Source organism: Camelus dromedarius, chromosome 27, assembly GCF_036321535.1.
Source record: "Camelus dromedarius isolate mCamDro1 chromosome 27, mCamDro1.pat, whole genome shotgun sequence".
In the NCBI taxonomy this organism is placed as follows: Eukaryota; Metazoa; Chordata; class Mammalia; order Artiodactyla; family Camelidae; genus Camelus; species Camelus dromedarius.
In genome coordinates this window covers 2,188,420-2,204,528 of record NC_087462.1, presented here as the reverse complement: position 1 = coordinate 2,204,528, position 16,109 = coordinate 2,188,420, and the positions used below count along the sequence as shown (strand labels likewise).

At 60.6% G+C, this 16,109-nt stretch overlaps 1 protein-coding gene across 7 annotated transcripts in view; it reads right to left on the bottom strand.

The window, feature by feature from the left end:
- Window positions 1-15,388, bottom strand: part of NFIC (nuclear factor I C) — a 62,968-nt gene extending 47,580 nt beyond the window's left edge. For 2 of the 7 annotated variants that reach the window (XM_031436900.2, XM_031436905.2), the window contains exon 1: window positions 15,215-15,388. In XM_031436900.2, coding sequence (XP_031292760.1) covers window positions 15,215-15,217 — 3 coding nt within the window. In that variant the 5' untranslated portion in view covers window positions 15,218-15,388. Of the gene's footprint in view, window positions 1-8,673; window positions 8,980-15,214 lie in introns of those variants that run through there. The other 5 variants (XM_031436902.2, XM_031436903.2, XM_031436904.2 and 2 more) reach the window with 4 other exon arrangements.
- Window positions 15,389-16,109: the final 721 nt, after the last annotated feature.

Genomic DNA, 16,109 nt, shown 5'->3' with positions numbered 1-16,109 from the left:
AGGCTTGGACTATGTTGAAGACACAGGCCAAGGCAGATGTTCGTGGAGGACTGTCTTGAACCCCCATGTACAGGTAGGACAAGCTGAGGGTCCCAAGTGGAGGCTGATGGGGGACACATTGAACAGATGGGGAATATGAGTCAGTAGAATGGTGTTTTGGACCCATTCTCTGCCTTCTAGAATGGGGGTCAGAAAACTTCAAAAGCATCTTAAAAGAGATAGTGAGCATTTTAGTCTCTGTTGCAACAGGTCCCCTCTGCCTGTAGGGCAAGATTGGCCACAGAGGAGACGTAAGTGACCAGCACAACAGTGTCTCAATAAAGCTTTATTTATAAAGACAGCCGATGGGCCGTGGGCCCTGGGGCTGTAGTTTGCAAACCCCCGAACCAGAGTGTGAGCCCGAATGGCTAGGGCAAGGCTGAGCACACTCTGGGTGCTCAAGGATTATGGGAGACACCAGGCTCAGCATATGTCCCTGGGGCTTGTTTCTCAGACCCACTGCTCAGCAGAGGGAGCTGACGCCAGATGCAGGGTCAGAGGGCTGCCTCTGCTGGCTCCTGGCGATGATGGAAAAATGAGGACAACATGTCACTCCTACCCAGGTGTACAGACAGGATGGCTGAGGTCCACAGGCCAAGACGGGGCCACCTGGGTATCAGGAGCTAATGGAAGCCGGGGTGGGGTGCAGTTCCTGCATAGACCCATTGCAGGGGCTGGGAAAGCTGAGGCTCATGGAGGCAAGAGATCAGAATGCAGTAGAGAAAGTGGTGCTCGGCCCTGGAGGTTCAGAGCTGAAGAGAGAAGGGTCCCTGGGGGTTGGTTCACCCTAGCCTGCCCCCCATAGACCCATTCCACTGATGAAAATATCAAGGCTCATGGAGGCTCTGAGACCTGGCCAGAGCTAAGACTTCAACATTCCCCTCCCTTTGCCTGGTGGGTGTTGCTGGGTGACCACGACACCTACTTTACAGATGAAGAAACCATGACCCCAAGAGAAGACCCTGTCATGAGGGGCAGGGCTGGGACTGGAACCCACGTCCATCTGACTTCCCCACAAAAAGCAGCCCCAGTTGGGCCCCTCAGGGAACAACGTGAGGCCATGGGAGGGCTTTCTGACTCTCGCCAGTTTTCAGCAAGAGAAATTGAGTCTGCAGAACATCCTGGACCTGGTTTCTCAGCCTCCAGGGGTGAAAATTCAAAGAGAAAGGAAGGCAGAGAAGAACTTCCACCCCACTCCCTTCTCTTGCCTGGGGGGACTGCTGGGCTTCTGGAACAGGGGTGATGCCTTTTCCTAGCCCTGGGGTTCTGGGGGTGGGGGACGACCTCAGATTTCCCCTATTACTGAGGCTCTGAAAATAGCCTGCCCTCGCAGGGTGGGGCAGGCCGGGGCACGGCTTGTCCCAGCCCAGCTCCCCCACGCCAATGTCCCCCGACGCGTGAGTCACCGTGACAGCTGTGGCAGGGACTGGACCTCAGGGCCCTTTTTTGCTGCCGCTGACCCCAGCCCAGGTTGATCTGCTGAGGCAGAGGGAGGGTGGAGGGGCCCTGCCCAACCTCGGGGGCTTCTCCAGGGATGGGGAACCACTTGCCGTCACACAGCCAGTCAGCAGAGCCAGGACCAGAGCCCAGGCCATCCTACTGGAGAGGCCAGCAGTGGGTAACTGATAGCGGGACAGGGTGCTGCCCCCGGCGGAGGGGACGCCAGGGTGGCAGGAGACCTGGGCAACGGCTGCCACTGGAGGCCTGGAGCTTCTTGGAGCCATGATAAGAGGGAGCTGGGAAGGGCGGCTGGGGTGTCAGCCGGCGGGCCTTCTTGAATGCGGGGTGCTATCTCTTCCTAGCAAATGAGCCCCATTATCTGCCCAGCTCACAAAAACCTGTCTTAGCTATTATTACTGTTGTTGTGATTATTTGGGGCCCAAACTCTTCCTCTCCTTGAACCCTTGTGTCTCTGAGCCCCCTCCCCTTTTCTGAGTCCCTTTTGTCTTCCAGCTCCTCCCCCTTCCAAGCCCCCATGCCTCTCTCTTATCCCTACCTGCCCCCGGGCCCTCTCTGGGGAAAGGTGCCAGGGAGGCGGGCAGGGGTGGGATCCCACGTCACTGGTGACCCAAGCTAGTCCTGGGGAAAGGAAGACAAACAGCCTGTAACTGGGTCATGGACCTGCTGCCCTAGCCTCTCACGTCCTCCCCAGGAGGTCAGGCCAGGTGAGAGGCAGGTCTATCACTCTCTGTCCCACAAGACCTGTGATGACCAAGGCCTCTTCCCCAAGCACCTCCCAATGCCTCACTGGTGGACAGGGCAAGGCAGACAGCCAAGGCAAGCTAGATGCCAAGAATCTTCCTGAACTCCTACACATCCCTCAAAGCCCTGTCTCCAGGGTGCCTTTCGTCAGGCAGCTTTCCTGCTCTCCTCAGTGTTCTTCCAGACTAGCCTGGACCACACAACTAGGGGTCTCTGAGTCCAGTTCACTCACTCTCCCCTCAGCCTGAGGCCCAGGGCTGAGGCACTCATTGCCAGGCAGACTTGTGGAGGGAATGAGGGTGGGTGACAACGGTCTCCATTTTCACTTCCTGTATGATCTAGGAACAAACTGATACTCCACTTTGGGCCTCAGTTTCTCATTCTGTACAATGGGCAGAAAGGGACATTGCACCCTGCTAGGGGTTGGCGGAGAGCTTATCCGTTGCCCTGGTCATCAGAGATGCAAGGTGAGGGCAGGGAGCAAGACCAGGCCTTTCTCAGAAACTCCACTTGGCCCACTGGGACTTCCTGGCCAAAGAGGGCAGCAGCAGCTGGGAGGTAGGCAACTGGGTCCAAGCCTTTGCTGGGCACTATGAACTGGTCAACTGTGCGCTGGGTTGTGCCCTTCTCTGGGCCTCCTTGTGGCCCTCCCACTCTGACAGCCCGCAGAAGCAAACCAGGACATGAAACTCCAATTCCCTTACCAAAAGTTTTCCGCAAAGGATTCTCTCTCCTTCATTCACTCAGTGATCTAACAAATGTTACTGAGAATCTCTTATCCACCTTCTAAGTGTTTATCCTCAACTCCTATGCATCCTTCAAAGCCCTGGTCCCCTCCTCCAGGTTAAGCCCAGGTTAAGCCCAGGTTAAGTGTCAAACGGCAGAGCTCTTATTCAAACACAAACTCTTCTTGTGCCAGAGTAAGTGTTCCTGACCTAGAAAGACTCCTCCCCTCAAGCTCAGCATCACAGCTTATGAACAGCTCTTATCTAATGAGGGGGAGATTCATTTGGTTCAAGAAACATTTACTAAGTGTCTACTCTGTGCCAGCTCCATGCATGATGCTGGGAACCCGACAATGTCCTGGGCTCGGCCCTCACCCAGATCCTGATGTGGGCAGGGATGGATGTTAACCAAGCTAAAAAATACATAATAAAATGTCAGGCTGAACAAAGTGCTCTGAAAAAATTTAAAGGAGCTTGAGGAGGGGGCTGGGGAGTCCCCTGGGGGTTGTTTTTAGCTGAAGGTGGTCAGGGAGGGTCTCCCATAGGAGAGGACACTTGAACAAAGAGCTGAAAAATGACAACCCACAGCAGGAGCTTCCCAGGTGAAGAACAAAGCACATGCAAAGGTCCTGAGGCAAGACCACACTTAATGTTTGGCGAGAACAATGAGGAGGCTGGCAAGGCTTGAGCAGAGTAAACAATAAGCAAAGTGGAGGTGGTGAGGGCAGGGAGGTGACAGGGGCTGGCCGTGCAGAGCCTTGAGGGCCACTGGGAAGAGTCTGGATAAGCTAAGTCCAGGGAGTAGAAAGTTCCCACCAAAGTGACCAGTGAGTCTAAGCCTTAGATCTCTTGAGCTCCCCTCTGTGCCTTGGTGTCCTGGGAGAAGGATGGGGGCAGAGCTAGAAGCCCAGGGTGTGGGAGAGAGACAGGGAGTGAGGTCGTGCTATTTAGAGGCTGAACATTTACTGAGCTCTCAACTCTATGAAATGGGAACAACTATTTTGCCCACTGTCCAGAGGGAGAAACTAAGGCCCTGAGCACTGAGGCCACCAGCCCAAAGTCACGCAGCCAGGAAGGAGCTGGGACTTGAACCTGGGTCCCTATGACTGTGAACTTGAACCTCCTGACTCCTCAGCCCCACTGCCAGCCCTCCCACCCCCGAGCACGTGGTCTGGCGCCATCCTCGGGACTCACCAGCAGTGCCAGTTTTGCACCTGGCATGCTCTGTCTCTGAATCCCGTGTGGCCCCCTTCCCCTGCTGAGCCCCAGGACACGTGCCACCTCCTCCTCAGGGAGCCAAAGCGGCAGCTGGGTCCCGCCATCCCCTCACCTAGACTGCAGCCCCTCAGGGGCACGGCTTTGATCTGTTTCATTCCGTGCTTCGTCCCCAGCATCCAGATCAGGAAAGGCGCAGTCCCAGCCTCTGCCTGGTACCTACTCACACACCCTGATGGACAAAGGATGCTGGTACCCACGTGGGTCTGGCCAAACTCAGGGAAACCCTGGACAGGGCTAGGCAGAGGGGAAAGGCCAACAGACACCCACTGGGGGGGCGGGTCAGGGCTCAAGGTTTTGGGGAGTCACCGCTGTTCCTATCACCTGGCCCAGGGCCGGGTCCGCACCGAGCCGACAGGAAAGGAGGGCAAGTTGGAAAATGCCTATGGGATGTCCAGTCCAGTGATTAGCTCAGCGACGGCCACAATCACAGCTGCACTTATTTGGCACCTACTGTATACGAGGAACAGTGCTAAGGGTAAAGCATCCGAGGAAGGCATGATTACGTTCCCCATTTTATGTGGGGAGAGACTCAAGTTCCTCCTCTCCACTGGCAAAACCGTTCACTCATTCACACAACAAATATTTATGAGCTCCTACTGCGTGCCGGGCGATGTCCCGCCTCCCGGAGTCCTCAGGCAGCCCCAGGAGTTGAGGATTACCGTTAACTTCATTTCTCAGTGAGGCCACGGGGCGCAGAAGGGCCAGGTCTCTCGCCCAGAGTCACACAGCCACCTGGGCAAGGTCTGAGGCCGCCCTGGGTCTCTGCTTCGGTGACCGTTGTCAGGGCACGCGGGTGTGTGCGTCTGTGTGCTCGCACGTGTGGGAGGGTGTGCTTTGGGTACCCAGGCCAGGAGGCAGTGCACGCGTGTGCAGGCGGCTGTGAACACATGCGTTCGTGGGGCAGGAGGCCCCAGGACATTTGGTGTGCCCCATCCATTTGGTGTGAGACAGAGAGGTAGGCGGCTCAGGCAGAGAGAGAGAGACACTGGAGAGAGAGAGAGAAGAGGGAGAGAGAGAGAGAAGAGGGAGAGAGAGAGAAGAGGGAGAACGCTGACTCGGCCAGAATCCCAGCATCATGATTTACAAGGCGCCCGACCCTGACGCTGAGGCACCTCCACCGCAGAGAAGGGGTGGGGGGGGAGACACAGATATGGAGAGGGAGAGAGACATGGAGAGTGGTTGTGCCTTTTACAGGAGCCAATCAAAGGCCATCAGACCACACGTGGGGGGGCTCACAGGGAGCGCCCATCTGCTCGGTCCTGGCCAAAGAGCAAGGTGGGCCGTAGCCCTGAACCCCAGCCTCACTGGCCATGCTGTGCCGCCCGGGGCAGGTCATGGCCCTCTCTGGTCTTGGCCTTTCTCCCAGCCCTGAGGTGCTGGGGGTCCCCCAATCCCAGCAGAGCCTCCAGGAACCCATACCAGGCTGACCCCTCAATGTCTTCTCCCCTCCGTGCCCAGGCTCATATAGGAGGGGCTCAGTGAAGATCTACTACATTAAATCAATCAAAAGTCAGGGACCCTCTCCCAGCCTCAATTTCCCCACTGGAGAAGCAGTAATAAAAAGAGTGCCGCCCCTCGAAGGAACAGGGTGAAGGAATGAAGGAAAGAATGAATGAATGAAGGAGGGGGCCCTGGCAGCCGGCGCTGCCATGGCCTCAGCCCAGGCCCAGCCTGCGGCCCCGGGGAATCCTGGGCACTGCAGCCAAGAGGGATTTGGCCCCAAACCCGGAATAACTAACGTGGCGGTGGAGGCGGGCGGGAGGGAGGCAGGAAGGGAGGCCCAGAGTGGGGCGAGCTCGGGGAGGAGGCTGGCCTTCCCGCCGGCAGGATTTATGGAAGTAACGGCTGCTCCACAGTTCCTCTTAAGAGTAAAAGTGAAAAGCACTTGAGTCACCACTGAAACAGGGACGGGGCTCCCAGAATCCTCCAGGGCCGCCCGGGCTGCGGCCACCCCCCCTCCTCGGTGGGCAGGACCGGGGCACAGGGCGGGCGGGCACCTGAGCAGCCCAGCAAACCCTCCACCCCCGCGCACCCCCTAGCCGGTCTGGTCTCCGCTCAGAGAAGGATCCGGGTCGGATCAGCTAAAAGGGAGCTATTTTAGGATGGGCTTGGGTTGTAAAATTAGTCAGTAAAGGGGGGAGATGGAGGCCCAGAGACCGAGAGACAGGGAGAGACTGGCGGGTGAGGAGAGACACAGAGACAAAGAGAGGGAAAAGAGATGGAGAGAGAGATGGAGAGAAAGGGAGGGAGAGAGAACAGAGACAGGAAGAGAGAGAGGCAGGGAGACACAGAGATGCAGACAGTCAGAGAGCGATGCGATGCGTAGGGCGTGATTAGGCAGCCAGGAGTGGAGGGGGATCTTGCAGGGGCACCTGGGTCCCCCAGCTAGAGACCCCAGATCTGGGGGTGGGCCTGCAAGGAGCTCAGGGCTTACACTGAGGCTGCTGGGGGAGTCTAAGAGGTGGTCCCTCTCCAGGGCTTGGGGCACCCATGGGAAAATAAACAGAGAAGGGGAGCCCCCTGCCTTTGGGCCACTCCATCCCCACCCTAGCCTGGGAGCTCCCTGGTCCTCTCTCCGTCTGTCTGTCTGTCACCCTGTCTCTAGCACACAGCAACCCCAGGTATTTTTTATTGTCATATTTCCACCGACAGCCAGCCTGGTTTTCCACCTGGGAAAGCCAGGCCCAGGAGCACAGCGCCAGCTCTGGTTCTCACCGCCACCCCCTTCTGGGCAGCGTGGACGGGACGGAGGCCTGTCTCCGGAGGAGTCCTGTGGGGGAATTCCAGGGCGCAGGGACAACAGGCGGCCATCCAACCTCCTTGCCTGCAATAGCCTCCCCGGGCTCAGCCCCCCAGGCAGCTCTGGGAGCTAGTGAGCGCGGGAAGGGCGGAGGGGGCGGGGGCACCCGGGGGGCCACGCAGGCCAGCCCCAGGCCCAGAGACTGGGAGGCCCAAGGTCACAGGGCAACCCCAATCAGGACCCTACTTGTTCTGGGGGAGCTTCAGGGCGACCTACAGGAAGAGGTGGGCCAGTGATGACCACTTCAGAGGACCCCCAAAGTTGTTCTGAATGGGAAGGGAAGTCTGGAGAGGGGCAGGGATGCCCAAGGTCACCCAGGGGATCATGGGTAGGACAAGCCCAGGACCCCCTTGGCACCAGCCCTCACTTTCCCTGTGGGGGGCCAGGAGCCGGAGGGGGCCAGGGAGAAAGAGCCTGTGAATGACGGGCACCCCAGGGCCATGAATAGGGGGAACCCCCAGCAGAGACTGGCATCCACGCGCACCCCATACAGTGCTCCCCAGGGCACTCAAGCTCTGGCGACTCCCACCTCCCAGCGCCCTGCACTTTACAGCTTGGAGGCCACGCAGACCCTCTCTCCACAACCTGCCTTGGCCCCATGTCAGCTGGGGGGGTGGGGAAACGGAGGCCAGCCGGGACCCCAAGGGCCTAAAGACATACAAGGACGTGGTGTGGAGGCCGAGCCGGAAAGTAGAACTAGCCAATCTGGGGGTTCCCAGCGGGTGCTGGGGGAGGGGTCCCCTGAGGTGCGGCCCCTTCCCCACACACCCCCTTAATCCTTGCACAAGGGCTGAGCCCGGGGCTGTCCGGGAGCACGGCCAGGGGTGAGAGGCTACAGGATGGGGCAGGGGCAGGTGCCTGGCTGGCGAGGGCGTCCGCAGCGCCGCAGTGCCCGGGCCAGACCCCGGAACGCCCGGCCTCCCGGCTCCTCCCGGCGGCGGCGGCGGCGGCGGCGGCTCAATAACCCAGAATCGATGCGGCGAAAATCTCGGAACCGGATTGAGGGGCGGGAGGGTGAAGAAGACCGAGCCGGGACGTCGGGGCACCCCCTTCCCCCATTGCTGGCGCCTCCAACTTCGCGTGCCCCCTCCCCCTCCTCGCCCACGTGGGCCAATAATGGGGGGAAAGGCGGCCCAGGGCTAGGGTGGCGGGCACAACCTTGGGAGGCGTTCAGCCAAAACATCACAGGGGTCCTCTGCTCAAGAGTCCCAGGGCGATTAGCGTCCAGCCAGGACCCCTCAAATCCTCTTAAAAGCAGGCCTGCGTCCAGGCCTGGGGTTCGCGCCGAGCCCCGCCTTTGGCCTTCTCCTCGGGGCCCCCCGACCTTCCCGGGGCGTTGGGGGGAAGCGCGTCCTGCGTGGGGGGAGGGCGAGACTGCAGGACGAGCCCCCGCGTCCGCCAGGGGGAGAGGTCGCGGGGGGCGGGGCGGGAGTCCTGGGTGAGGGTCCCGGGTTGGGAGGGGTCCCCGGCCCAGCCCATCCCCCACGGGACCCTGGCCCAGGGCGGGGGGCATCCCGGCCGCGGCGGCGGGAGGGACGCGCGCTTCTTTCGTCCCGCCTCCCCAGGCTTCCAAACTCCGGGGCCGGGCTGCGGGGGCCGCGGGGCCGGGGCGCCGGGCGGGGGGCGTACCTGGGTCAGGCAGAGCGGGGACGAATACATCCCGGGCGCGGCGGGAGGCTCAGGGCCGGCCGGAGCGGGCGCGCTGAACTTACTGAGTCATTTTTCCAACCCCCCCCCCCCCCCCGCGGCCGCGGCCGGCGCGCTCCTCGCCGCCTCCTCCCTCGGTCTCCCTCCCTCCTCCCTTCCGAGCTCTCCCTCTCTCCTGCGCCCGACTCCCTCTCTCTCTCCCTCTCTCTGTCTCTCTCTCTTCCTTTCCTGTCCCTCACCCCTCCTCCCCCGTCTCTGTCTCTCCCTGTGTCTCTGTCTCTCCTCCCTCTGGCAACCTCCTCTCTCCCTCCCCGAATTTGTCTCCCCTCCCACCCCGAACCTCCCACTTCTCAACATCCAACTTTCAAAGAAACGAGGGAAAAAAGAGCGCGAGCGAGAAAGGAAAGCCGCGCCCCCTCCCCATGCTTCATGAACCCCCATTACTGCTTATTATTACGAATTTCGAGCCACCCTGGGCCGGGGTACCGGTGGGGGGACCAACGGGCCACGCACACCCCGACCCCAGCGGGTACCCCTGGACCGCCCGCCCGAGTCAAGTGGGGAGGCAGGGGCTGCTGCTGGACATTTTGGGGCCGGAGGTGGATTTGGAAGACACCCTCCCCGCCTCCCCCCCCCCCCCCCGAGCTGGCCGGGAAGTTGGAGAAAGGAGCCAAGGTGGGGGGGAGGGAGGGAAAGAATGAAGTGACGTGTGCAGAGGCCGAGAGCGCGAGCGCGCGTCTTTGCCCTTAAAGATGTACAACCCGGGGTTCATGGCAAGAGAAAGGGTCCCACGGCACTCTCTCCCCCTGCTCCCCTGAGAGCTAGACAGGGACTGCAGAGCCCCAGCACGGGCTTGGCGCCAACTGCCCTTTCTTGACCAGATGGGCCCCAACCAACAGGGGAGCCTATAGGAATCTGCTCTCTCCTCAGTCAGCACTAAAGGGGAACTGGGTGTTGAGGGGGCTTTGGCCTCCCCTATATGTTGCCCCAGTAGCCCATGAGAGAAGGTGTCGGGGCAGAACCTCAGGCTGGCCAGATAAATCCTTGCAGCCTCTTCCTGGGTGTCCAGGAATTCCTACTGATCCCCAAAATGTGCCCATTTCACGGATCCAGAAACTGAGGCACTCAGAGTGGCTTGGAGCCTGTCCACCTGGCCCCAGAGCTGACATTCGTCAAGCCCCATTATTCTCCCTCTAGAATAAATGGGCACAGACCTGCCTCCCCCAGTCTGAGCCACCAGGGAGCCTGACCATCTAGCCCCCACTCCCCGCCTCCCCTAGTCCACTCGGAATCCTCCCAGCCTCGCTCAGCGGCCGGTGCAACTCTCACTGCCACCCCACAGACCAGGGTGGTGTGGACTGTCACTCCCCGCTTGGTGTCCTCCCCTGTGAAGCGGACTAACGGTGCCCACCCCACCAGGTCGGTCAGCAGAAGGATGATGGCACTTAGCAGAGCCTTAACATTCTGTCAAACGTGCACTGAGACATTCTTAGAAAGCTTGGCCATTTTGATTCATCTCTCCGAGTGTCCTGAGAACAAATGATACCCTCTCAACAACCTGGGGCAGCTGCCCCGTGCCCAGGGGCACAGAAGACGCCAGCAATGCTGTTACTCTCCCGTGTTACACGGGAGGAGGAAATTGAGGCCCAGGAACAGACGCTACCGACTGGAGGCCCCAGGGCTGGACGAAGAGGGAGTCAGATATACAAAGGGCCCGTGTGCTGTGGGACCCACCGGCTCCCACTGCACGTGGGTGACGGTCTTTCAAACAGCAGTTCACAAATGGTTTGTTAACCACCACCCCCCGCACCCCGCAGCTGTGGGGAGCATTTAAACCCCAGGGTGAATGGGGGTGGGGGTAGGAGGCAGGTATCTAGGACTCCAAATGCCAACATAACATAAAGCAGTATTTTATTATTTCCAAAACGCCATGAACACGTGGAGGGCAGCATCCCAAATTCACATTTAAACTTTGCAGTGGGGCTTCAGAGCACTCTCCTGGCTTGCAGCAACCCCCAGACAGCCCCACCCCGGGACGCTCCCCTCAATGCTCACCCCCTCGAAAGCAGCCGTCACAAGGCAGTTTAGGTTCTCTCAAAGGCAAAGTCTGCAGAACACAGACCACCTCCCTCTCAGAACCTCAGTCCCCACATCTATAAAATGGCAATGAGAGGACGCATCCCGCACTCTGGAAGGCTGGAGAAGGCTCTGAGATAACGTGTCGGAAGACAGTGTTAATATATTAGAGGTGATGAGTGGCAGAACATTTTGTGAGTTCACAAACAGCATTGAAGTGTTACATGGATATACAATCCAGTTTGGGCAGGAGGGGCCCCTGCAGTGTACACAGTAGGTGCACAGAGGGCTGGCTGTAGTACAAGGTTGCAGCCTGGGTCTACGTCTCCTCTCCACCAGCAGCTAAACCTCCCTGTGCCTCAGCTCCCTGCTCTGTGAAATGCGGCAGTGATAGTTTCTGCCCCTCTAGGTTGTGGTGGGTAAACCAGCCAGTGTTTAGACGGAGGTGAGAACGGTGCACCGTGCATAGTGGTTTCTTAGCAAAGCAATGGGCGGATTGGATCTGTGCGGGTAAGTGCTCAGAAGTGGGGGTGTGATTTAGCTCCTGGCACTCTGGAGCAAAATTTAGCTCATTTGTTTAAAAACGCACTTCCCCTATCGCTCACTCCCTGGCTTCTTCGTCCCAGACACAGATGCACAAGGGTGTCGACTGTCACCTTGCAACCCTAATGCCAACCACCTGGGGCTGGCCACCGCGTCCCTCTGTGGGGGCCAGTCCAGCAAGGCTGGCACGGCACAGCATCCAACACTACACAGCTCCACGAAAGAGCAAGGGGCTCCCACCTGGAGACGGCTCCAAGAGCCACCCAGGGGGAAGGCGCGATGCAGACCAGGGCTCCCCACTCCAGCACTATGGACCATCCTCTGTGGGGGTATCCCGGGGCCTGGGGGGTGTGGAGCAGCGTCCCTGGCCCCCACCCACTGGATGCCAGGAGCACCCCAGGTCGTGATAACCACAGACGTCCCCAGACATCACCCAGTGTCCCCTGGGGCAAAAACCACTCCAGTTGAGAACCCCTGCTGTAAACTCAACAGGTAAACTCAAGATCTCATTTGGGATTTTTTTAAGGATATGCATAGATCCATTATAAGAATATACATGTAAGGGGGAGGGTATAGCTCAAGCGGTAGAGCGCATGCTCAGCATGCGTGAGATCCTAGGTTCAATCCCTAGTACCTCCTCTAAAAATAAAAAAATAAATAAACCTAATTACCTACCCCCCAAAACAAGCAAGAAAAGAATATACATGCATACTTTATAAGAATGTGTATCTGTTACATCTGCAATTGCTCAGACAAAGCTGGGTGATAACGGGGCCTTTCTGGAGTGGGGAAGGGGGCCCCCTGGGGTAGGAGTTATGAGGAAGGTTTGATTTTTACTCTAGGTACTTTGGTAGCCTCTTTAGATGTTCCTGAGTGGCTTGTGTTATTAAAAAGCAAACTTTAAAAATGTGAGTGGACTTTGCAGGGGCTGGAATTCACAGCAAAATGTTTAAAAGTGAGAGCAGCTCAGGCAGGTATGATAGGGGTCCAAGCCTGCCCGGTAACTCCACAGCCACCAGACCCAGCGAAGAGACACAGCAGGGAGCCAGGACCTGTGATTGCATGGCAACACTGTCCCCGCTCCGACCTCATGAGGCATCCTGTGTTCCCGCTTCACAGATGAGGCATTAAGCTCCTAGAAGGGGCTGTTAAGGTCCTCCTCAGTCTTCAGAGGTAAAGGCGGGATGTGACATTAGAGCTGGCACAGAACACAACAGAGACACACAAACACAACATGCCACGAACTGACACAAAGACAGACATTCAGAAAAACGTCACACGGAAAAACACGGATCCTCACGTGTCACCCTGACTCAAACAGATACAGATCTACAGACCCCAGGTGACACACAGACCCATGCAGACTCACATGGAAACGCACAGATCCAAAAAATGAGCACACACACAACCCCAAACACAACACACAGACGTTGGGCCACAATAACACAAGTACATCCAAACACAACTATACACACTTACAGGTAAAACCCCTCCCAGGTATTTAAACCCTGGCACACACACAGTAACACACAACACATCACATGCCTGCTCCTCCCTCAGGGCTATCCCCACCAGCTCCCCCCTACAGCTGGGGTCTTTGCTCTCCAAGCCCTGTAGGGACCTGGCTTGGACGGGGAGATGGGGTGATGGGCTTGCCTCCTCCCCCTCCCACAAGCGCAGGTGCCTGTCTTTGAGTGTGTGTGTCCGTGTGCCTGTGTGTGTGGTTGTGCGGACCCCTGTGGGTGGGCAGAGTTTTGCACACATGTGGCTGTGAACACATAGCTGGGAGGGTGTGTCATGGGCATGTGCTGCTGAATGTGCTTACAGGAGAATGTGTCCCCCTGCGCACCAGGTGACAGGTGGGGATGGAGAGGAGTGTGGTGTAGGGCAGTGCCCCGGAGTGGAGTCAGGAGTGGAGGGACCCGAGGGTGGGCGAGCTGACCTGAGCTGGGGACGCCGAGTGTCGTGTGTGTATGCATCCCTGGGTCAGTATTAGAACCCTTTTTCTCCCCTTCCCAATCCGCCCCCAGAGAGGATGCAGGTTTAAAGTAAAAAGCAGAGATTCCTGCCTGGCCTTGGGGCTTTTATATTTAGAAAATTATATCAAGCGCCCTGGGGCGGGGAGGGGGGGCCGTGGCGGGGATTCCCCGGGAGGGGAGAAAACACTTTGTGTCCGCCGGATCTGGCCCGGTCCCGGGCAAGCGGTGGGAGGCAGGCCTGAGGGCGCAGCTCCCAGCCCATCCGGCGAGGAGGTCTCCTGGGCCATCCCCTGGTCCAGACCTAACCCAGTAACAACCTATCCCTTGGGACCTCTTCGGAGGCGGAGGTGGGGGGACCCCCCCCGCCGCCCCGCCCCTCTCTGGGTCAGGTCCCCGCGCACGCGCAGCCCCTGGCGGGAGACGTCGCCGCCAAGTGATCGCGTCCCGGCGCCACCTCGCGCCCGAACCTCAAGCTGAGACCACCTAGGGCTGCGCGGATGGGGGACCCGGAGGCAGGGGGAATTGGAGGGGTGAGGAGTGAGAGGAGGGGACAGAGGTTTGCCAAGATAGAAGGAGCACCCGTCCCCCACCTGGCAGTCGAGGTTACAGGAAAAAAGGAACTGGGGAGGGGATGGGAGAGAGAGCATAGACCCATCCCCAGGAATAGTCACTAAGCGCCAGTCACACGCACACAGCGACACCCAACAGTCCCCTGAGACGCAGCCACACGACACAGTTCCCCACTCACTGGCAACCCCCTAACCTCCACATACTCACAGAGGGACACCCCTACGGTCATCCAGGGACATCACGTCTCCCGGGGACACAACCCAGCTACACAGCTTCACAACACTGCCCCACGGGGACGCATGGCACAGTCGCCCAGTTACAACACACACACACCGTCCCATAGCCGCACAATGCTCTAACACACGCAACACAACACACAGCCACGTGGATGCGCCGACACACAGATACATAAAGGAGAGAACCCCACGTCTGGGGACCCATGGACCCACGGAAAGGGATGGGACCACCCAGCCGTACAGACCCACGAACGCACCCCCGCATTCCCGCGCTGACCCGCCTGAGAGCACAGGGTACCCCGAACGCAACCCCCGAGTGCGGATGCCACCGACACCGGCGGACCGGACACCGGAACCCTCAAGTGCAGCTACCGGCGCTCGAGGGCCTGGGGCGCGCCTGGCCTAGACCCGGTGACCCCTCCCGTCTGGGACCCGGCGTAGGCTGCAGCAGGGCCGGGGTCGGGCCCGGAGGCGGGGCTCAGGCGGCGAGAGGGCAGGCCGGGTGGCTGCCCCTGCGCGGCGCCGAGCGTGGCCGGCCGCCCGCCCGGCTCCAAGTTCAAGGCGCCCGGCTGCGGCCGCTGCGCGCTCTCCGCCCCTCTCCGCAGCGGCCATTTTCCGCTAGCTGGCGCGCCGCGCTCGCCCGGGCTGGGGCACCCCGCGGGGGCCGCCGCGACCCCCGCCCCGCACGGCCCCGTCGGGTGCCCCCTTCCCGGCCCCGGCTCCCCCATGTGCTGTGCGCTCGGGGGTCGTGCGCCCCAGGCCGCGCCCTCCCGTCTCCTGCCGGGCCCAGGAGGGGGCGGGGGCCTGGCCTGGGGGGGACCCTCTCCCCAGGAGCCCCGCCCCTCCCTGCTAAGTCTGCGGCGCCCACGAGGGGCCCCCCACTTGGGGTCCCCCGCTGCGCCCCGCGTGCCAGCTCCGCCCCCAGCCCGGGGGGGGGGGGTTGTGGATCGGCGGGCGGGGGTCCCGCGGCGGCTGAAGGGAGGCGGGGGTCCCGGATCGAGCCCCTCCCCCGGGCGGCCCCCGCCCCTGTCCCCCCCAGACCTTGCAACTTTCTCCCGGAGCCCACGCACCCCCCAAAAAAGTCCCCGGGCGAAAACGAAAGTGGGGGCGGCGACGTACCATGGCGCTGCTGCGAGGAGGCGAGGCCGTTGCCGGAGCGAGCGCGCTCGGTCCCCGGCGAGGGGGGGCCGGAGGCGGCGGGAGGAGGCGGCGAGGGAGGGCGCGCGGGGGAGGGAGCGAGCGCGCGAGGGAGGGGGCGCGCCGCGCCCGCCCCCCCCGGCCCAGGACCCTCCCCTCGGCCCGCCCTCCCCCCAGTCCCGCGCGCCGCCCGCGCCTCAGGCCGCTCCACGCCCGGGCTCCGGCTGCGGCGGCTCGGGCTGCGGCTCCATCCCCGGCCCGGCCCGCGCGAGGGGAGGCCAGACGAGCGGTCCTGGCGGCGGCTCGTGGGGCCCGGGTCGGGCTCGCTGCGGAGGGAGCGGATCCACCTTCACGGCGCGCGCGCGCTCACACACACACATACACACACACGCAGACGGCTGGGGACACTCGCGGCCCGGGCCTCCTCGACTCCGACACCGACACCGACCGCACACCGCCGCTCCTGCAACGTGTTACAGACACACACAGCCTGCGAGTGTCACCTAGATAGATACACGGGGGCCGATGCTCACCGCAGATGCGGTTCTCGGACACCTTCTGCAGGATGCCGCGAACACAGACTCACACTCAACAGCCTGCGGGTGTCAGCCAGACAGACACACGGGGACCCACATGCTCACAGCCTGTAGGGTGTCACCCAGACACCCACAGCCTCCACGCTGTCACACACACAGACCCACAGCCTGCAGGGTGTCGCTTAGACACTCACGCAGATTGACAATCGTAGAAAGACACTTCAGACCTCAGAATGACCCAACGCCGATCCCCAGGATCCCTCCCCAGGCCATCTCGGCAGCCACCCTTGCCCGTGAGTGCAGGTGTCCCGGAAACACAGTCACAAACACGCACAGTGGGG